At 39.2% G+C, this 22,306-nt stretch overlaps 1 protein-coding gene across 1 annotated transcript; it reads left to right on the forward strand.

Moving 5' to 3' along the window:
- Positions 1–5,062: 5,062 nt before the first annotated feature.
- tada2a (transcriptional adaptor 2A) lies at positions 5,063–20,386 on the forward strand. Its single transcript, XM_022759770.1, has 15 exons — positions 5,063–5,162; positions 6,136–6,242; positions 6,346–6,405; positions 6,497–6,588; positions 7,835–7,992; positions 8,607–8,695; positions 8,968–9,040; positions 9,171–9,234; positions 11,652–11,695; positions 15,236–15,346; positions 16,426–16,497; positions 17,317–17,449; positions 17,858–17,901; positions 18,277–18,356; positions 19,451–20,386. Exons 1-15 carry the CDS (start codon positions 5,138–5,140, stop codon positions 19,634–19,636), a joined length of 1,338 nt encoding a protein of 445 aa, XP_022615491.1. The 5' UTR covers positions 5,063–5,137; the 3' UTR covers positions 19,637–20,386.
- Positions 20,387–22,306: the final 1,920 nt, after the last annotated feature.

The raw sequence follows: 22,306 nt of genomic DNA on the forward strand, positions 1-22,306 counted from the left end.
GTAGCACTCCTTAGAAGGCTGAAGCTCTTGGCAAGCCATAATCACCACCACCAACTCCCAGCAAGAAACCATGTTCAGCGCCAGAGAAAGAGAGAGAAAACTTACAAATAGCCCCTTTAACCCAAACCACAATCTTTCCCTAAACCTAACCAAGTATATGGTCTAAATGATGGTCCAGGTTGGAGGACTTGTTGCTTCAGGATTAGGCAGAACCAAAATAAAAAAGAATGCAGGACTTTTACTCTGATAGAGAGCTTTTCATGTTTTTGATTATATAGCTATTTTTACTTAAGGATCTAAGTACTCCTTCCACCACTGTTGTCCTGCTCCCAAGAGTATTTGAATTAACCTGATGGCTCCTCAGACACTGTGGCTCTTTTGTATAAATCTCAGCAGACCTCACTGAATTCATGTTTGCTGTGCTGAGGCCTGACACATGTTTTCTCAGGGCTCGTGTGTCGAGGTACTCCGCATGGGAAACACTTGAATTCCACACCCACTTGTTGACCTGCCTGAACTCTCACTGTGCTGATTCCTTGGTGTTACCTTGGCTGTGGGGAGAGGATGACCACGAAGCTCACACGGAGGAGGAACATATGCATGGGGAAACCTCTTGGCTCAGCGAAAATAAACTGATGACACATCTGTGTGGGAGTCGTCTGCTTCTATTCATTTATTAACATCTAACAGTGCTTTATATGGAAGTCAAGTCTTTCTCCATCGTTATTGACATTTATATGACACCTCATCCAGAATCATTGTAATTTCTTTAACGTCTTACAGCCTGGGCTTGCATATAAATAAGCAGTGTGTTTCTGCATTTCAAAAGCTGTTTGAATCCCTCTCAAAACTCTCCACTTAACACAAAGCCTAGACGAAAGCAAACACGTACAACAGGAAAATGAAGTTTAACAGCTGCTCACACAATGACAAAAAACGTGATTCTTATCAGTTGCATCAACACATATGAGCTCTCCATTTTAAAGACGCACAGCTCTGTCCTGAGTCACTTTCAAACCAGGTGAGGCTTTTCTGAAAGCAATGGCCAGCTCTCTGTGAAGATTAGGTCACAGACTGTATGTAAACTTGTCTGTGGTCACATCTATTTTGTTTGACTATATGCACACGAGCTGAGGGTGTGTATTACAGCCATTGTTTCATAAAACTATAAAGGATTATGATTAGCCCCAGTGAAATTTCATCCTTGGATAGATGTAAAAAATAAAACATACATGTTGCTTTCAGTCTGTAATGAATTCATTCAGTTCAGTAGCTTGAAGAAAGACAGACTGGACACTGTGAGTAGCTGTGTGTTAATAAGAGATAGTGGCCAGATGGGGGCAGATAGCTTAATAAATCTGAGTTTAAAGCATCCTTTAGAAAGTGATTACACAATTAGCACTAACATGTCCATCATTTCAAACAAAAGAAATTCTATGTTGTCCTTTACTCACAAATCCAATTTGTAAGGCAAAGCTCTCAGTGAGAATGTCCACTCCAAGCAGCCGTTCTCTGACTGTGGTTTGGATATTGACGTTTCACAGGTGTCTCCTCATTTTGTCTTTTAACTGGACTTATTTAAGGGCTTGTGTCCATTTTACCTTCTAAGAGGCTTAATCTTGTTTCAGGACATTTCCATGACAGGAGCAGTTTAACTATTTTTTTTTTCTTAGCCTCTAAGGCGTGTGCCAGATGCCCTCTTTTCTTCAGCGGGGCCCTCATATTCAAATCACAGCAGCTGGGAAGTGCTTTGGTAAGAGGAAAAGGAGTGGGCTGAAACAGGGGGAGTTTTTAAAGATGTAATGGGGTGGGGTGGGGGGGTGCATTATTTTGGCCAGTGTATAATCTGGCACACGTCTGTAACAGAGAAACCCCAAGGCTCTCAGTCTTTAAGCTGCGTGAGGACTGCAGGCTGGGGGTTCGCCTGGTCTTTCAGGTCTTTTACTCTGGGTGTGAAGGCGCAGGCAATGGAGAGAGAGAGAGAGGAGGGGCATGGGGAGCGGGGGGGTTCTGAGTAGGTGGGGGGGTGGCATGTGGCTGGAGAGACAGCAGGTTCTCTCTGCCCACAGGCAGTGATGCAGCAGGGGCTGTCATAGAGGAGCACACATGTCACTCTGGAAGGCTGACATTATTTTCTTTGTTAGTCTCTGTGTGGATAATGGATTCTGCCTGCATTCACTGCCAAGATGTAATTTTATACAGTATGCTCCCACATATGCTGACCCTGGCATTTCAAATTGGCTTGCAATGAGAATTGTGTTTTATTAAAGTCATATAGAGGCTCCAGTACTGTCCTCATACAAATTGGGCAACAGCAAACGTCAGCTTCCCAGCAATTGTTTTCAGATTATTTTTTGATATTTTTACCTTCAGCAGAGGAGGGGTTGTGACAAAGGTCCTCAGATGGAGTTGAACCAGCGACATATGCATCTTAGACTGTTGCCACACCAGGAAACCATCTTCCTAGTCAATTTATTACCATCTGTGGGAAGATCATTAAATAAAAACACCTATTACAAGAATTATGTGGACAGCCCTCCTCACATACTTTTGTGTACATAGACCCCTTAGTTCCAGTTCAGGGAAATTGTAATAGACAACAGAACACTTGTGCCTTTGTGACAACAGGCTGGTGAAGGCTGGTGCACAAAGCAACCTCCATATATATATATATATATATATGGTTTTCTTTATGGAGTTTGGTATGGAACAATTTGCCTGACCTGCACAGAGCCCTGACTTCAACCCCATCCAACACCTTTGGGATGAACCAGATATGCAGACAGTGATTCAGGCCTCATCAGCCAACATCTTCGCCAGCCTCATAAATGCATATATGCATACCTAAAATGATTTGTTGATTAATCAGTTATTCAATTCACCTGCAACTGTTTTGGTATGAGTCATTCATCAAGCAAAAACCCCCAACATTTTCTGAATTCAGCTTCTCAGATTTGGACATCTACTGCTTTTCTCTGTTTCATATGATTGTAAACTGAATGTCTTACTAATGTCATACTTTTGCCATACAATGAAATTCCCTCAAGAACAAAAGTTTTCATTATAAATGCAGTTACTGTGAGTCTAAGGGTAAAAATTGACTTAAAGATAGCATCTTCACCCACACACGACTTATACTGCAAACTGTCACACAGAGAAGTTCCTCTTTTTAGATAAATAAATCATAACACTCTCACAGGATTGTTAAACAAACTGTGTTCTGGCAGTAAGCTGGAAATTCCTCTGAGAGGGAAAAGTACAACTGTCCCTTTATTGTGTACAGTCTGTCGGGAGGCCGCTTTGTCGTTACTCATGGATCTGCGTTGCTCAGGGCTCTCATGCTGACTGACTCTATCCCCAGAGGTCTGAGGCGTACTCTGGGTCCCGTACGCCACAACTGAACGCACTTGTCACTGTGGATCGTCCTCATAGAGATAGCCCAGGGTAATGAGAGGAAAGGAGAACACTCTGATTTAACTCCATGTGCACTTTGGTGGCTGCAGTATGCCCCCTTTATGTGTTTACAGCTCATACTAAACCAACAAATAAAATAAACGAGGAAACACTATAAAACACACATTATAAAATTTTGGCATCAAGTGGAATGAAATCTGAACGTCAGAGGGATAAAATTCTTCACTAAATGTGGCACCTCAGGTAAAGTGATAAGCCTTGTTTAATATTACCATTATCCCGGTGCCAGCACATGCTGCTGATGTCACATCTGTACTGAATCAAAGGGTCATTTCACAAAAAAACACTGTCACACTTAATTTTAGTGGGTTTGAGGCATGTAGAGTTGCAGTTTTATGTATCAGGGTTTTCAGATATTTGTTTTGCCAGCTCCCCTGATGTGCAGCCACGGGGATGTCCTTGAGTAGCAGGAGTTACATTCGAATCAGTGGCCAAAGTTGGACAAAGACCCTGGAAAATATCAGGAATCATAGATATTTATTGGATCAGAGTACGCTGTTTATAAGCCATTTGCAGGGCAAGCAGCACTCCTGGATGTCGCACTGTACTGGGGTGGATTTTATGGAGGGGAAAACAGCTACAGAGCACAGGGGTGTATTGTAGTGAAGTCCCATATCTTTCCATTATTCAGGCTAATACATACTGGCCTATACAAGGTTCAGGTGGTGGTGTGTGCTGAGAGAAAGACAAAGAAAGACTTGCAAGGCGTTGATTGTTTTCATTGAGAAAATGGTGCAAGATCAACACCTTGTGGTAGGATTGCGAATAACCACAGTCGCTTTTTGTCTTGAAGTATATTGAAAATGATAAAGTTCACATAATAAAAATATTGTTTTTAAATTCATTTTTGTATTTTTGTTATTTCTTGTGAATGTGTCAAGACACACAAGGGTTTTAACAAGAACACTGTTTTTTTATACTGATATAAGAGCATATCCTAATATTTCAATGAAGGAGCCTCACACTGGGAACAAGGTTTTGTCAACAAACTGCCTTCTATCAACTGAAAAAATATTAAAAGCTCAATACACAGATTAGGTAAATACAGTGGAGTAAAAGTACAAGAAGTACTCTGATATTTTGTTTAGTAAAAATAGAAATACCACAGTGAAGGAATACAGTTAAAAGTAAATGCATTTAGAATTTTACTTAAGTAAAAGTACAAGTATTATCATCAAAATGTAAGCTACTTAAAGTACCAAACGTAAAAGTACACATTATGCAGAAAGGACCATTTTGGGAATATTGTATGTTATAGAAATGGATTATAATTACTGACATTTAACACTGTACTGCTGCATCTGGTAAAGGCTGAAAATTGACTTGATTGTATTTTGAATAAAATAAATGTAGGGGGGTTAAAAAGTATATATTTTGCCTCTGAATGTAGGGGACACTAATTATGAGCTGTATGATTTTTTATTATTCAGTGACTGTCTTACATGTGCAGTAAAAACATGCTTACTTGTAAATAGTAAACCTGAATATGATGAAAATATGTGGAAAATGATAGGCCTACTGCAAATTTGGAGCGAAAGCCTATCTATCGATCGATTTGGGCTCGACTAGCTTTGCCTTCCTAATCAGGTTTACTTGCAAGCCTTGAAAAATAGATTGATCCAAAACATCCACTTTAGTTTTAGCTTTGCACAAATATCGTCACATGGACCGGCTCGCATCTTTTGGAAGTGAGTATTAACAGCATCACACGGATAAATGCAGCCCTTGCAGTTTTAAAGTATAAACCCAAGTCTTTACTCAGTTGTTGTTTGTCGCATTAGCTCCATTATTGCTAACCTAGCCTTGCTAACATTAATGTTAGCATGTAGCCACGCCAACTGTGTGTTATCGAAGTAAAGTATTTACCCGCATTTAATGATGTAATGTTTCTGAAATGTTGTGAGTGTATGACTGAATAACTTTCCGGTTCAGGTTAAGGCTGAAATACCCGCTAAACCTCAGACAACTAAAGCTACGTTAGCTCAGCTAGCTTTGAGTTTACCGTTTGTTTGATGTTAATGTTTGGTTTAAAACTCGCCGTAACTTCAGGCTGTTTTGTCTGGATTAGTATGTTTTCTGAATGAACTAATGTTTTGATAATATCATCATATTTGCTTTGTAACACACAGAGATGGAAGAAATGCTCAGATCCTAATTGAAAATAGGACATCTGCAGATCTTGAAATGTCTTAAAAAGCATTCATTTCAGTTTTGTCAAAAAAAAACCTCAAAACATTTTACTCAAGTAAATATATAACTGTACAAGTATTAAAATCCACCTAAGGTACCAAAAGTAAGTATTCACAATGCAGAATGGCCCATTTCTGAATAATATTCTTTTATTGGATTATAACGAATGCCTTCATATGTAAGCAAAATTCTTCACTGAAAAACATTCTCAATGTAGTTTAATGCTCTGACTTTAATCTATGAAAATACATCACAACTTATTTGATGATAATACCGTTTGTTGAATTAATAATCTGAATCTGTTGAATTAAAGGTAACTGCTTTAAAATAAATGCAGTGGAGTAAAAAGTGAAATATTTCTCTCTGAAATATAGTGGAGTAGAAGTATAAAGCATTTAGTTACCGAGTTTCTTTCTACTATTGGTAACTCCTCACTCAGTGAGCAAACTTTAATCAACATGTCTATTTCAGATGATCCCTTTGATAAACCACCATGCAGAGGTTGTTCATCTTACCTTACTGAGCCTTACATCAAGTGTGCAGAATGTGGACCCTCTCCTTTTTTACTCTGCCTCCAGGTTAGTAGGTGACAAATACACAAATGTTATTAGAGCTCTTGCTTATTCCCTGACCACTCAGTGCAAATGAAACACTGAAATAATAACATTTGTTTCATTTCAGTGTTTCACCAGAGGATTTGAATACAAGAAGCATCAGAGTGATCACAAATATGAAATCATGGTAAGTAAAATAAACCTGAATGTCATTAAACTCTTTCACACAGACACACACACTTTCAACATGTGTACACACTTTTCACCTTCTTATATAGACATCAGACTTCCCCGTACTGGAGCCTGGATGGACGGCGCAGGAAGAGATGGCTTTGTTGGAGGCAGTCATGGACTGTGGGTTTGGAAACTGGTTAGTGGTTCATCCGTTTGTTTTTACCTGTGAACAAATTTTTCTTTAAGTTATACGACTCCATTGTTACTCCACAGTTCTTATGTTTGCCTGCGCTGAAAAATTGATGTTCCTTTTAAACTCTAAAAGGAACATCAATCTCTACTCTTTATTTTCCCCATCTTTTTAAAACCTCTTTCTAGATTCATTGTTGTCGTTTTTTAAATTTAAAGTGTGTTTCTGACACACCGTGTTCTTTGACTCAAGGATTTAACTGGCTAAATTTCATTTCGGAAACCTTGAGTGAAAGGCCTTTCCAGACGTCTACACTGGTATCGACACTGACGTACAGTACTGTGCAAAGAGTTTAGACACTAAAAGTAAAGTGATGATGCCTCGAAAATGATGCCATTAATAGTTTTTGTACAAATTGCAATAAACTGCAAACTGCACCAGTTCTTGGTTCTAGGTACTTGGCAGGTAGGTTGTTCCAATTCCATCTTGGAGAACTTGCCACAGTACGTCTGTGGGTTTAAGCTGTGCTTCTGTCTCTTCATGTGATCCCAGACTTTCATGATGTTGAGATCAGGGCTCTGTTGGGGCCAGACCATCTGTTGCAGGACTCCCTGTTCTTGTCGCTGAAGATAGTTCGTTACGACTCTGGCTCGTAGTCATGCTGCAGAATGAATTTGGGGCCAATCAGATCCCTCGATGGTATTCTGATGGATAAGAATCTTAACATCTAAAGTGCTAAAACTCTTGCAATCTACTGTATATGTATCAGCTGATAAATGACAAGAATTAGAAGTACAGAAATGATATGTTCTGAAACAGTATCACAGATTTGCACTTTGTCCACCAGAGAGTTTATTTTTCATCTGTGAAATGTCCTGCTCAGTTTATTTCTTGGTGACACTTTTAAAAAAACACCTTTATGGGAAGTTTATTCCCTTATCTGTGTTATGGGTTGTGTGAAGAAAATTAATATTGGCTGATGAATCATTATCACGTTTATATTCTTATCTCTCAATTATTGATATCAGTGAATCTTTCAAGTTATTATTTGGATGGTAAAAATGGAGTGAGACAAACCACCAAAGTGTACAGTACTGTTTGATGTGTTTTACAACAGTTCCAACCTAGTGGATTCATAAACTATTGTTGTCGTTATTATTGTTCATGAACCTCAGCTAACCTCCCTCTCATCTATTGTAGTACTCTAACATACCATTTCTCCAACATACCATGTACCATTTCTTTTCCTCAGGCAGGATGTGGCATATCAGATGCGCACGAAAACCAAGGAGGAATGCGAGAGCCACTACATGAAGAATTTCATCAATAACCCACTCTTCTCCTCCACCTTGCTCAGCCTGCGGAAAACAAAGGACTCTCGCTTTGCCGAGGGCGCTATTCCTTTCAAACGTAAATACTCATGATATACCTCCTTCATGTTTTTTCTTAGCAAATGTTACAGGAAGAATAGGACACCAAAAACATCTTATTCTCTGCTCACATCTCCTAGAAGCTCAGGAACAGACATTTTATATTAGCTGGTTTAGTTTTGTGGTGCTGCCTCCCTGCCATGAACCTTACCTGCTACTAATGTTAAACAGTATTCAGATCATTATTTAAGAATTATAGAAGCATCAATTATAGTTCTCCAGAGCAGCCAGATGAGTGATTTGTACAAAACAAACTGAAGTGTAATTTCACTTTAAGCCTGAAAGACACTGTCCCAACAGTTGGGCAGAAGCAGTTGGTGAGTCAGTAACTTGCCTCAGTTCCTAGCTGACTTCAGGTCTCCATCTGTCGCAGTGTTTGAGTGCTTGACAAACATTTCTCTGTCATGTTTACGCAGCAGTTGGGAAAGTCAAGGCAGACACAGAAACTCATGTCTGATATTTCTTAGGTCCGCTGTAAGTCCCAAAAAAAACAAATCTTGGAAGAAGGTTGTAGGTGGCACTTGTTGTCATGAGCAATACAAAGAAATTATGTTGTACGCTCATGTTTTACTTTGCATTTCCCTGATGTTACAGCCACTGATGATCCCCCTCGGCCCACATTTGACTCTGTGCTGTCTCGAGACATGGCTGGATACATGCCTGCCAGAGCAGACTTCATGGAGGTGAGGTGTCCTGTACTTCATCATGTGTGCTAACACGGCCTGTGAACATGAATAAATAAATAAATGAAACGGCCACTAGATGGCTCATTATGAAAGGTTATTGAGACAGTTATTCATGCCCTTGTTGTTGTCTCACAGTGAGTGATTCATCCCCATTGTTTGCCTCTACTCACTTTTTGAATAAAAGCACATATCTGAGATCATTGATCAGTTTTATGTGAACTAAGATCAAACCAGCAGATTATGAAAATCATTTTTCACTGCTCTGCCAGGAGTTTGACAATTATGCCGAATGGGATTTGAAAGACATCGACTTTGTGGATGATGACTCAGACATCCTTCGAGGTGGGTAGAATCTTAATCGACTTTTTTTTTTTAATTGTTTTTCATTGACAAATAGAAGAAAATGGTGTGAACTACAGCATTTACTTTACAATACACCTATAATTGTGGTGTGCATGTTGTTCTGTTTCAGCACTCAAACTTTCAGTTGTTGATATATATCATTCAAGATTAAAGGAGAGACAGCGGAGGAAAAAGTAGGTCCTTTTTTAATACACTAAATGATCAATATACTGTGTTTGTGTATTTATTCAGCATCATGTAATGACCCTAGTCTATCAGTAGATGGCATATAAGCCTCTATATTTACATTTTGGAGCTTCATTTTCCACTGATACTACTTTATGCTTTCAGGTTGAATGAATGCATTTCATACTGAATTAAAATGTACACGGCAAACAGTTTTAAACCCCTAACTGCACCCTATTAACATTAATGAATTCTAATAATGCTAATATATTTATAACTTCTAATCTAAACTTTAATTATTATTTTGTCAAAAGCGCTTTAAAGACACAAGTCCTGGGAGACTGGGATTGTTACAGAGTCAGCAACGTGACTATAATTGCATATTTAAGCCGTATTCCAGGCTCTCATTAAGAGCCACAGGGAGTCATTCAGGTGCAACTTACAAGCTGCGTGAACCTCTTTTCAAACCTTGAATATTTTGGGAAATGTGTCTGTCCCCAGGTGAACACTGTGCATGCCAAACTGTTTGACATTTTTCCCAGTTTCCGGCTGGCAAAGAGCATCATCACCACAGAAGCCTTTGGAAAATTATTAAAAGCCCATAGGATATGTATGTTGCACATTTTGTGCATTGTTATTTCACAAAAAAATGAGGGCTGACTATAATACTTTAAATTAAAACACATTTTCAAGTTTCGAAATTCATCGTTGGTGACTGGTTTATAGGATGCCATTTCTCTCTAATATACATTTGACTTTAGAGCTGAAACAATTAGTTGATCAAAGAAAAAATAAATGGCAACCATTCTGATAATTGCTTGTCATTTTGCAAACACAAATACCAAATATTTTCTTGTTCAACTTCTTATCTGTGAGGATTTGATGCTTTTTTTATGTCTTTATGTGATAGCATACACCTAGTCACCAGTTTATAAGGTAAACCATGCTAAATCCAACAGTTATAAAGTTTTTTGTTGGAACTGTTGTAAAGAGGAGATGATTTAATTGTATGGCCATTTTTGAAGTTGTGGTGTGTGTTGCTGTTGAGCTGTGACTGACAGGTGTTTCTATTATTATGGGCACTAGTTTTATATAAGGGTTAACTAAATAATAGAAACATCTCCAGTAAAATGTAATAGAATACAACAGCACCACAAACCATAGCCCTATACATGTCCCTACAGTTGAACAAACCACTCTCTAAAACAAAAACTGATCATTATAACCTTCAAGGTAAGAAGGTTGACTGTTGGATTTCACTGTATTAGTTTTAGCTAAGTGTACTTAATAATACATTGGCAATTGAGTCCTCTTAATAATATTAATTAGCCACTTTGTTTTAGCATTTTTCAGCATTTTCAGATATTTATAGACTAAGCAATTACTGAAGAAAAGAATTGTCAGAATACTGGATCGTGAAAATAGTTTTAGTCCTGCTCATTTTCTATAAAGTAAAGAACTGTCATTTTTTGCTACCCTTCTCTGTTTTTGAAGGCGTTAGTCAGCCAGCACTCTAGAGATCCTTTCCACCTTCAGCCTGTTAGCTGTCATTCTTGGACATACACAGTCAATCCTTGCTGTAACACATCCATCACTAAATCAACTTTAACGAGTTCTTGCTCCCGGAGCATGGTGGAATGGCATGTCTGGCTGGGCAGGCACGTGTGGTTTCTAGTTCGCTTCTCTTTGCACGCTCCCCATTTGATCTCTGTTAACTTGTTGCTTGTCGGAGAGGATCTGGTCTGTGTCAGAATCCTGGAAACCTGAGTTTTGACCCCTGACCCCACAGAGTTCACTTTTCAGGAAGGGCACTACAGGCCTTTCAAGCATTTAGATTTTAGTTTCAAACCCAGTTGTTGCCAATTTCACCTAGCTGCTATGTTAGACCTATGTTAACTCACTTGGCAATTTATGTGGTACACCTAGAAAAAAGAATGCAGTCTGTTGCAACAGTCCTGCAATAAATCCTCCGTTCATGAAGGTTATATTGTCCAGTTTTTGTTGAAATTGTGTTAGAGAGGTGTTGATTCAACTGTATGCTTATTTTGCAGGCTCACGTGATAAAGAGACGTGGTTGTTAAGCGAAAAATCTGTCAGTATAACAGAACAATTCAGCAGCACCACAAACTACAGCATCCAAAATGATAATAAAGTTGAATCAATACTTCTCAAAATCAGTTTCAACACAAATGGAACATCATAACCGTCATGAAGGTAGGATTAGACTGCTTTAGTTCTAGCTAAGTCTACCTTATAAACTAGTGACCAAGTGTGCGTATTGGGTGTTCAAATGCCATAGTGACTTTATAGACTGTAACAGCCAAGATGATTTCATATGAAGAAATGTCAGGTTTAATTTTGAAGAGTCACAGTAATCAGAATATTAATTTGCATAGTAATAAATCAAAATCTACATTTCTTTCAGGATTATCCGAGACCATGGCCTGATCAACCTTCGGAAATTCCAGAGTAAGTGTCTCCCCCACCCCCCACCAACTCACATGGGCTCAGCCGCAGCAGTATTCATAGCAACTCAGAGAGGCATCTGATATCTACCAGCCAAATCGCTGCTCAGGGTTTCTATGGATGCACGCAAACAACTCCAGTGTAATAACCACCGCTAACCTCAGTGGCCTCTCGTGGCAACTGACGGAGCTCGTATTTACGATCGGGGCTGCAAATAGTCAATGGGGGCTGTGTGGCAGAGTGTGCCCCGGCATAATTGCTTCACTGTGAATAGATCCCCGTGCGATGAGTGTTTCTGCCATGAAGACTAAAATGTGGGGGGCTTCATTTATTGATCCACCTGTCACAGGTTGGCTTACAGCGAGCTCAGTAATGCAATTCTTTGCTTGTCTTGGGCTCTCGCATTAGAAGTCAGACAGACGGCGAGAGGTTGCTATGAATGGGTTTGTCCAATTAAACCCTCTTTTATTTAAACTACGCTCGACCACCCAGCCCATTCTTATATCTCCACGTGTTGCTCTGCGAACCTGTCTGTGGTTTGGGAGTTGAAGAGTACTCCCCTCATGTTTTATTTATGCATCCTCCAGTTTCCATTTAGCCCTCCTCCCTTTTTCCCTCCTTCCCCTTATCTCTCCAGTCTTTCAAGACAAAAGGGAACTCGGAGTAGCTGTAGAGCTGCAGACTGGTTGTCATGGAGACTGTCAAAGATTGTGTGTCTCTACAGTGTGTGTGTGTGTGTCTGTGTTTATGCGTGTGTCACATGCAATAATGGAGGCAGTGTTCAAGCCCAGGAGGCTCACAGTATCATGTCTCAGTAACTGCTGGAGGCAGATTGACCAACGTTGTTGTTTTAGGGCAGAAGTCCGTCTGAAGTCCTGCAAGGGCTTGTTACATTAAATGATTCAATGTTTTCTTTCTGTTGCCTTTGTTTGCAGTCAGTGTTTGTGTGCTGGTATGAAACCACACGCCAGTGTTGATGTCTCCTAAGAGATGTGGCCAAAACTGTTGTGTGTCCACTGCTTTGTTAAGGGCATGACTTCATGTGTTTTAGCCTGAGATGGCAGCTGCATATTAACGCTCCTACACAGTGGCCTGATGAAGGACCTTGACACTGATACACACACACACACACACACACACACACACACACACACACACACACACACACACACACACACACACACACACACACACTTGCAACAGCTTTCCTCTCTGGCTTTGACACTTGTCTGTTACTCAGCAACACGGGTGGTGCTTTGAGACAAACAGAAAAAGCTCTTCAGTGTGTGTATGCTTGTAGAGCAAGTTAAGTGGTGGTCAATACACTCTGGCGGAGCGTTTCGGTGACCACTGAGGGGGTTATCTTTTTGATGCAGGAAGGTTGCTAGATCTGATACTTTTCCTGTTGCTTTTTAAGCAGGCTCTGAATTAGAAGGAATAAAAATCTTAATTGCAAAACTAAATTTAGAGCTGTGATTGACACTTACACTAAAATGGCTGTTAGCAAGGGATCTTGAATCTTTGGACCCATTTCGGATGTTTGATTCATTCATTTATTTATATGAAGGTACACACTTTAAATGCAGACGCCGGGGTTAGCACGACATCTAATTCACACTCGTAGTTCCAACATAACTAAAAATTAAAAATTATGAAAAGCGTTTCATACATAATGAAGTTCCAATGATAATAAGAGCGATAAGAAACTGGAGGAAATTTAACAGTTTATCTTTGCTATCTTAAACTAACACAGTCTGACAAATATAAAACATGAGCAAATAATCTGTGAAAACACCAGATCATAATTTCCTAAAGCTCAAGATAACGTATTCAAATCGCTTGTTTTATTTGAGCAACAGTCCAAAATCCAAAGATATTCAGTTTACAAACAGATATAATGAAGAAAAAGCATCAAACCATCACATCTAAGAAATTTTAACCAAGACATATTTGGAATTCTTGCTTGAAAAACCCATTCGATTATCAAAATACTTTCTTTCTTTCGATTGCCTAATCATTTCATTGAGTCATTTTTGCAGCTACATGCCTTGTACAAGGAATTGCTTCGGTGCATGTGTCAGTACAGCAAAATAAAGAAACACGATAATATGATAACAATAAGATTCGGCTTTTATTTTAGATTATAATTAAAAATGTGTAATAGAAACAAATATGATATGTATGAGCACTACATGTAAATATACAAAAAAGAGTAGTAGCATAGATGCTTTGGTTGTTCGACCATTGTTCCCTCCAAAGGTGGACATACTGCCTCTGTCCTAGCTTATTATCAAACTAGTAATCCTTGATTTCTTGCAGTTAATAAAATCGGATGAAAGTGGGCTTTCAGCCAGGCAACATGATAAAGAATCAAGCTAGTCTGGAGCCATCCATGCGGAGGGTCCTTTGTCGGCATTTTGCTCAAAACCCACGATGTATGAATTTAACAGAGGCAAACAAAAGTAGAATAATTTCCATGGAAGAAGCTTTTGGATTTCAGTGTTTTTTCCCATAGTTTCAGCTTTGTTGTTGCAGCAACTGATAACAAGCGCTGCTCAGAAAAGACCTCTGTTGTAACTGTTTCTTTTAGTTTTTTTGTTTTGCTTTTTTAAATAATCATTTTAATGGCATTTGATGATTTTATGGACAGATATCCTTGCAAAAGTGATTTTGCAAAGATTGTTTACCTTATAAACTGGTGAAAAATCCTTTTATATACAGTTCATTGTTAAGTGCAGGCTTACAAGTGAGGTTCCTCTTCAGTAAAGGCACTACTGAGCCAAGTGAGTTTAAGATTTATTGTAATTACAGGTGACACTTATTTGTTTTGCTGTGATGGTAATGATGTGTGGTAATTTGAAACAACTTTTGAATGCAGTGGAAAAGGAATTGAAATCTCTTCAGTGTCTGAATTAAATTTCTAGGTGTGATGATAGATAATACGCTGCAAACCACACACACTCACACACTCTCTCACACACTCACACACACACACACACACACACACACACACACACACACACACACACACTTCAGTCAATTGCAATACTGTGTAATATTTTCTAAATCAAGCCTTATTATATACTTTATAGTGTTCCCTGATAGCACCATATAACGTACTGTGTAGAGATATGGGGAAATACACAAAAAAAAAATACAAATCCAATTTTCATACTTATGAATTATAAATCCAAAACAAACATTACAAACAAAACTATTAACCATGAACCAAACAACAAGATACAAGTGCTCCACAGACAGCAGCCTGAAGAGATCATAAATGCAGTGTAGCCACAGAATGGCTGTGATAATAGACACTAGATAATGGACACTAGTGGTGATTCAGAGCTACATGTTAATGGCTGTTCTCTGGTGGTGAAAACAGGTAAACAAAAATAAACCAAGTTACTGCACTTCTCCTGACATGCTTTGAAAATCACAAATCGCTCATGTGTAGAAGTGTTGGAGGTGGATTTTTATTTCATATATTTCTTTTATTTGTTACCTACTCTCCTCTCCTCTCTCTCTCCCCCTCTGCGTCAGTGCTGGAGCGATGTTACCCAAAGGAGGTTCAGGAGCTGTACGATGTCATGAGACGATTTGCCAGAGTGGTTGGACCAATTGAACATGACAAATTCATCGAAAGTCATGCACGTTAGTATTTGGCTGATTACACATGGCAGGTTTACAGGGACAGGGTGTGAGAATTTGTGCAACACAAACACAGAAAATTAATTGTACCAGTTCTCGCCTTTACATTGCTCGATGATTGTTGGGTCAAAGGATGTTATTTTCAATTCTTGTCGGAAGTAATGCCAGACTGCCTCTGTCTCTTTTTATAGGAGATTCCCAGTATGTTTGTTTCTACAAATTAGTGACATATTAAAAGAGAAGCTAACATGAAGTGTCTTAGTAAGGTGATGTTCCTATATGAGCCTCCAGAGCAGCTTCAGCTCCTTGACATAAATTCTCCAAATACACAATTTTTACAAAATACATTCCTTTATTTGCTGTTATGATGATGGTGGTGGAGAGTACATTCTAACACGTAGCTCCCAAAACTCCCATACTACATTAACATCTGGTGAATGATAGGACGTCATTATCATCAGCCCTCACCTTGCATTGGAAAGTGTGCTCATTTGTTTACTGACATAGGGTTAGACCAGGAGATTGATACCACTCTCATATCTGCTCATTAAATTTAAGGCTATGCCAAGCAACCAGTTAGCTTAGCATAAAGACTCGAAATGGGGGAAATGGCTAGACTGGCTCTGTTTAAAGGTATTAAAATCTGCCTAATGACAACTCTGAAGCTAATGTATGAACATGTTAAATCTCACTTGTTTAATCTGGACAAAAACCTTTGGACAAAGCCATGGGAGCTGCCCCCAGTCTTCCAGTCTTTATGCTAAGCTGCTGGTTGTTGGTTAATATTAAATGGATAGATATGAGAATATCAGTCTTGTCATCAATCTTCTCATGAAAACAAATATGCATACTACCAGAATGTGGAAATTAGTCGACATGCGCACTGTGTATGTATGAATACATGTAAATGGCTCAAAGTTTGTATGAGCTGCTTATGAAACTGTTTGAGTGGTACAAAATGTGTTATTCATTTTGTATGAAGTGATGAAACCAGGGAGACCTTGGTTTTGTGAGAGAGAGTTGAGGTTGTAACAGTGTGCACAGGTTTGCCTTTGACTGCCTTCATCTCATTTTCCCTCCAGTGGAGTTTGAGCTGAGGAGAGAGATCCGCAGGCTGCAGGAGTACAGGAAAGCAGGGATCAAGTCCTTCTGCAGTGAGTCTAGTTTGACCTTTTCACCCCTCTGTTCAACAAAACTTCATTTTAAAGTTGCATGACTAAGCAGCAAATGTATTTCTATTCAGACTTGAGCTGTGCTGAGCTCTTTATTTTGAGTTTGGCTTTAAAGTGTTTAATTATTATTTGCAGCAGCACATTGTATCAGGTCTTCCGATTTTTGGAATTATAATGTTTGGCTAGTTTGTTGATGCGTGGCACACAAAGGAAAGCACAACTGAATATTTTATTGAGTTGCTTCATCAGCTACTTTTGGAATAATATCAGAAAATTGCTGGCAGAATTAATAAAACATAATGAGATATTCCAGTAAATGAAGCTTCACTGATTCATTAAAAACATTGTCTCACCTGAAAACTGCCCATCATCACTGTCACTTTCACTATTAGTCACTACTCTCAGCTTAAGCACTGAACTTCATTTGAAATAGAGCTGCCACAATAAATCAGAAAATTAATTGGCAACTAGTTTGATAGTTTGAATAGTTGGTTTAGTCATTTTTGCAGCAAAATTGATAAAAAATGTAAAGTTTCCTGTTTCTCATATGTGAGGATTCGATGCTTTGTCACATGATAGTAAACTGAACATCTTTGGGTTTGAGGAGTGGGTCAGCCAAAACAAGATATTTAAGGATTGTCTTGGGCTGTGGATGTAAATAACGGACAATTTCCACTGTTTTCTAAAATCTTAGACAAAACAATTAATCAAGGAAAATATGTGCAAATGAAAAACTTGCAGCCCTGACTTCTTTTGAATCCTACCTCTTCTCCGTTGACTTCCATGTGTAACCCCTCTCAGGTGCCAAGGTGTATGAGCGGGTGAAGCGAATACGTGAGGACGAGCGTAGGAAGAGGACCATGTTGTGTGACGTGCTGCAGTACATCCAGGATGGCAGAGCTTGCCAGCAGTGGCTCAGCAAACAGGCTGCAATGTGAGACTCCAAACTTCCTGCTTGTTATCCAATGTGTAATAGACGAGCTGGCAAAGTCGTGCTTTCCGGAGACGCTGACCTCTGTCGTCACACTCAGCACGAGGAGTACTGAGATGAATAGAGCAGACGTTTGTATCACTGTGCATCCCACTTCCACCTCAGTCCCTGCAGTATTTTTAGTCCTTTTAATGTGCCGCTGCTCTTGTGTTTTCCAACCATGGGTGTTATCCAAGTTCTTCTAATTATTCTACCTTAAAAAATCTTGAATGCAATGAGTCATCTTTTTTGGATGACGATCTGGAGTAAGAATAGTGAACAAAGCCCAGAGATGCTGTGTGTAAGTGGGATGTGTGTATGTGTGTATAAATAAGGCAGTAGAAATGCTAACACTTTTCTTTCTCATTACAGAGATGCTGGCATCACTCCAGCTGTCACAACGATCACAGTGTCAGGTACGAAGCTTCTCTCCACCTTTCCCTCTGTACTCCCTCTACTCTGGCGTCTTGGCGTGGCCCCAGGCACAGTCACATTAATGCAGACGCTCCTCCATAAATACACTCGAAAATAGGCCCCTACATGCATATTTATCTTGCTGTTTTTCCTTTCAAATTAGCTGCCTTTCCTTAACCTCCAGAGCACAAATGGGATGCATACTCCCACACGGCTATATTTACACAATTTGCACACCGTAAATATTTGTTCTTCTGTCTCTTGCAAGCAAAGGAATTAACTGCATGTTGTCAGCCTGCTATTATGTTATCTGAAGTGAGGACCAACACTATGCTGCTGCATGTCTGTGTGACTGTTGTTGAATTTCTGCTCCACAGCGACAGGGAGGCGGAGCGCCCCTCCTCTCAACCTGACTGGACTGCCGGGGACAGAGAAGCTCAACGAGCGTGAGAAAGAGGTACAACTCTTACCCGTGCTGAAAGGGTCACGCAGGAAAACAAAGGCTCAGTATAATTCAAACGATCAAGACTGTCTGACGTAACGACAGTTGTTTTGAATACCTGTTCTGAATGGCCACACCTTAAGGCAGGGTGAAAAGCCTCCCATCATAGCATCCTGCTGGCTGCATCTCACTGCCTCTCTGATCTCTGTCCAAGTACTCCAGGCCAGCTTAACTCAAGCTTTTGTGCCAGTTTTTACTTGACTAATGTGACACATGCATCTTCAGACAAATGCAAGTTATTTATGATACAGATACAGCATGTTTCTCTCCTTTTTTGCATATACTTTTAAGGGAGGATCACACAAATAAAGGGTGGAGACATGTTAACAAGGGCTGAGTATGTGTTCTGCTGGGTCACGCAGTTTGCGAAAGTTTGTTTGTTTGTGTAGCCATGCTAACAGCTCTTTGAGGCTGTACATTGGCACCATGTCATTGATTCTGCAGGCATATGGTCCTAAAACAAATAATTGGACAAATTCAAATTTTGATCTCATGGTGGCGCTAAAGGAAATGTCAGTGGATCACTAAAGTCATTAGTATTCATTCATTAGTATTCTGGGGAAGATATTTCACTCTGGATCAAAGTGGTAACTTGACAAACCGACCGACATTGCCATCCTTATGGCTGTGTTGCTAGCATGACTAAAACTAATATGATTAACAGCTGTCATAGTCAATCAGGTGGTCGGACCCACTGTGTGTTTTGTATGTCTTTGCAGTCGTCAGGCAATGAAATGTACACATGGTAAATAAATGCTTGTATGCTCGGACAGACAGTATCTCTGCAAAGGCATTCATGGTGCTGCACATGAAAAGTAATGGAAGTAGCTGATATGAATGAATGGAAAAAGAAAGCCTTGGACGCCTTCACACATCTGGCCAATTGTGGTCAGTGAAAGTTGCTAAATTCAATTCTACCAGGATTTCAGATACTGATCTGATAAGCTCTGTGTTTGAAGCGTACTGAGGCCTAAAATAACACATTATTTATGTTTTTTTTAAATGCCAGTTTCTGTTTCTAACCCCCTAAATTTTTTGTTTTGTTGTAGTTATGCCAGGTGGTGCGGCTGGTGCCGGGAGCCTACCTGGAGTACAAGCAGGCCTTACTTAACGAATGCAGACGGCAGGGTGGGCTGCGGCTGGCACAGGCCCGAGCGCTGATCAAGATCGATGTCAACAAGACACGCAAAATCTATGATTTCTTAATCAAAGAGGGCTACATCACTAAGGCCTAGGAGCATCTGATTTGACCACAGAAGGGATTGAGATTGTGGTTAGTGACTCATTTAATTCTAATCTTGTAACATTGTTAGCCTTTGTTTTGTAAGAGTTTCAGATTGTTGCTTCTTCTTTGAAATATTGTAACATTTGTATGGTCCTGTTGTGTTTTTGAGTCTTAAATGTATAAAAATGACAAATCTCTTTGCTTAATTCTCTGTCAGAAGAACAGGGCCTCATATTAACATGAGAATGTATTTATTTCTCCTGTCATAAAATGTTTATGTAAAAATGATTTGGTGTGTATGTTGATATTTTGATTTAAACCTAATAGGCTCCACTTGCACTGAAATATTTGGTAATGCTTTGTTTTACAGGTCCCATATTTTACCCATAATTTAGGTTAGATATGTTACTATAAATGTATAGGTTATTTTGTGTAAAGAACTCTAAAAGTTAGAATTGGAAAAATTGGAAAATCATCCGGTAATCTTATAATTAATTAATTCCAGTTAATTAATAGTGTATCCAGTGAATCTTTTAGTCAGTGCTCAACTAAATTTGCAAAAATGTGAAATTTTTCAACAGGCACAAATACATCACTACATAGAAGGAATAAAGTTTCCTTTGATTATATTTGGATTTACATGGAGCACTTCTTTCAAGAAAATTCCTCTTGAAATTAACAGCTGCTTATAAATGTGAAGAATGGCATTCAAATGTGAGGATTTACTAGTTTTCTTTGTTGTATATCATTGTCAAACCAATTGTACAAAACCCAGAGATATTCAATTTACAAAGAATTTACAAAGAATTACAAAGGATCTTGTTATTGGCATTTTTCACAATTTCTCTGACACAATTACTCAAAATATAATTGACAGATTAATAGTAGAAAATAATGATTAGTTGCAGACCTAGTCCATTACACACAGCTCAGTGCAGCCAAACAATCATGCAAGTGTCCTACACTGCTGTTGTAAGATGTTTCCATGAGTTTCAAGAAGCTGTTTTAACTTGAGGCTGTAAATGTAAACAATATTTTTCTAATGCAGAAGGAGCAAACTCTAATCGCTGTTAGAACTTGGTCTCCATTTTTCTTGTAATGGGTGCCATATTATAGCTATATATATATATATATATATGTATATATATATATACCTTTTTAGGAAGTTTCAGCATAAAGACCTGCTAAATGGTTTTAAGGCAGACCTAGTTTACACAGCATCTAGCAAAACCACACGAATGATCTCAATGCAGCTGATACGAGCATGCAGGAGAGTCAGTGGATACGAATCAGTCCTGACACCAAACAACTTTGTGATCTCCCAGTGTATTGATGTTTGAGCTTTAAACTCAAGTCGCAAACTTGTATTTTCCTATTTTAAGTACATTATCATAGATTCCCATCAATGCATGACCACTGTGTGTTTCAAGATGATGGATAATATTGACGTCTCATTTGTAGAATCATAAAAAGCAACCTGATTATTGCTGAGCTGATAGTCTTGTCAGCATTTGAAGCATGAATGACTCAATCCTTTCCGTCTCCATTTGTGGATGTGTGGGCCCGGTGTGACTTGAGAGAGCTGTGACGAATGTAATACCAGCAGGAAGCAAACTACTGGCCTCCGACAGGCTTATCAGAGCACAGAGCAGCCGCCACATCAACCCCAGCTAACAGCCTGATTATAACGGCAGATTCAACCTTTGATGATAAGTTTGAGGCAGCCACGGAAGAGCGTCTGAACTGAGATGCAGGGACTGGATCTGGATTCAAGAGGATGTGAGGGTGAAGAAATTCCGACATTTTTTTTCACGCGTTGATGTGTCTTACCAAATCAAGCTTCGAAAACAAACAAGAAGCAGCAGAGTGAAATTGCTCCTTTCAGTTCTGCTCATTTCACAAGATACAGTTTTCCTCTTGTCACAGTTTGCATCTTTACCTGAGACCCAGTTCCAGCCAGTCTCAAAAACTAGGCTTTGTCCTCTCTCTCTCTTATTTTCTGTTTAAAGCTTCAGCTCGTATGGCTGCAAACAGTGGCAAATCGGTGTTCAGTCTACAGCTGACGCAGACAAACAAATGTGATTGTTTGATTCAAAAGTGAGGCGTCTAAAATCAGAACTCCACACTGACCGAGAGGTCGAGCATGTCACTGACGCAGCCTACACACAGTTTTTAAAATATAGAGGGATAAATAACGGCTAAACCTCGTTTGATTGCGTTGCAGCTCATTTACACAGAGTAAAATGGGGATTGCTGGTACTTAATTGTAAAGGCCATGTAAAAGAGAAAGCAGTCGCAAAGGGTCAAAACTCTAGCCACGTTTGTAGAATTAATAACATCGAGTGTAATGAACACATCCAACATTGATGTCACTGTGTGCTGAAGATATCCTAGCAGTGATGTTACAAAATACCGATCACTTCCAACAATGTAATGACGACAGTGGGCTATATGGTCATGTGTTATTGCATCTGTACAGTTAGAGAGGCAATGGATCTGTTGTGACACAACGATTGGTCCATAAAATAGAAGTACCGTACATTTATTGGAACTAGAGTATGTGGTCCTGATGTGCATTATGACCATGATTATGAAAACATTGTAAGCTTTGACTAAAATGTAAAAGCAATGAATGACGTAATGAAGAAATCGAAATAATCTTATATGAGAACAATATAAA

The sequence above is a fragment of the Seriola dumerili genome, unplaced genomic scaffold (genome assembly GCF_002260705.1).
Source record: "Seriola dumerili isolate Sdu_G_001 unplaced genomic scaffold, Sdu_1.0 BDQW01000330.1, whole genome shotgun sequence".
NCBI lineage: Eukaryota > Metazoa > Chordata > Actinopteri > Carangiformes > Carangidae > Seriola > Seriola dumerili.

Excerpts from the sequence above, each read along its gene's own strand:
- tada2a (XM_022759770.1), top strand. The coding sequence starts at position 5,138 with ATGGACCGGCTCGCATCTTTTGGAA. Across the intron at positions 15,347-16,425 it reads ATTCATCGAAAGTCATGCAC|TGGAGTTTGAGCTGAGGAGA; the intron begins GTTAGTATTTGG and ends TTTTCCCTCCAG. Across the intron at positions 18,357-19,450 it reads TCAACGAGCGTGAGAAAGAG|TTATGCCAGGTGGTGCGGCT; the intron begins GTACAACTCTTA and ends GTTTTGTTGTAG.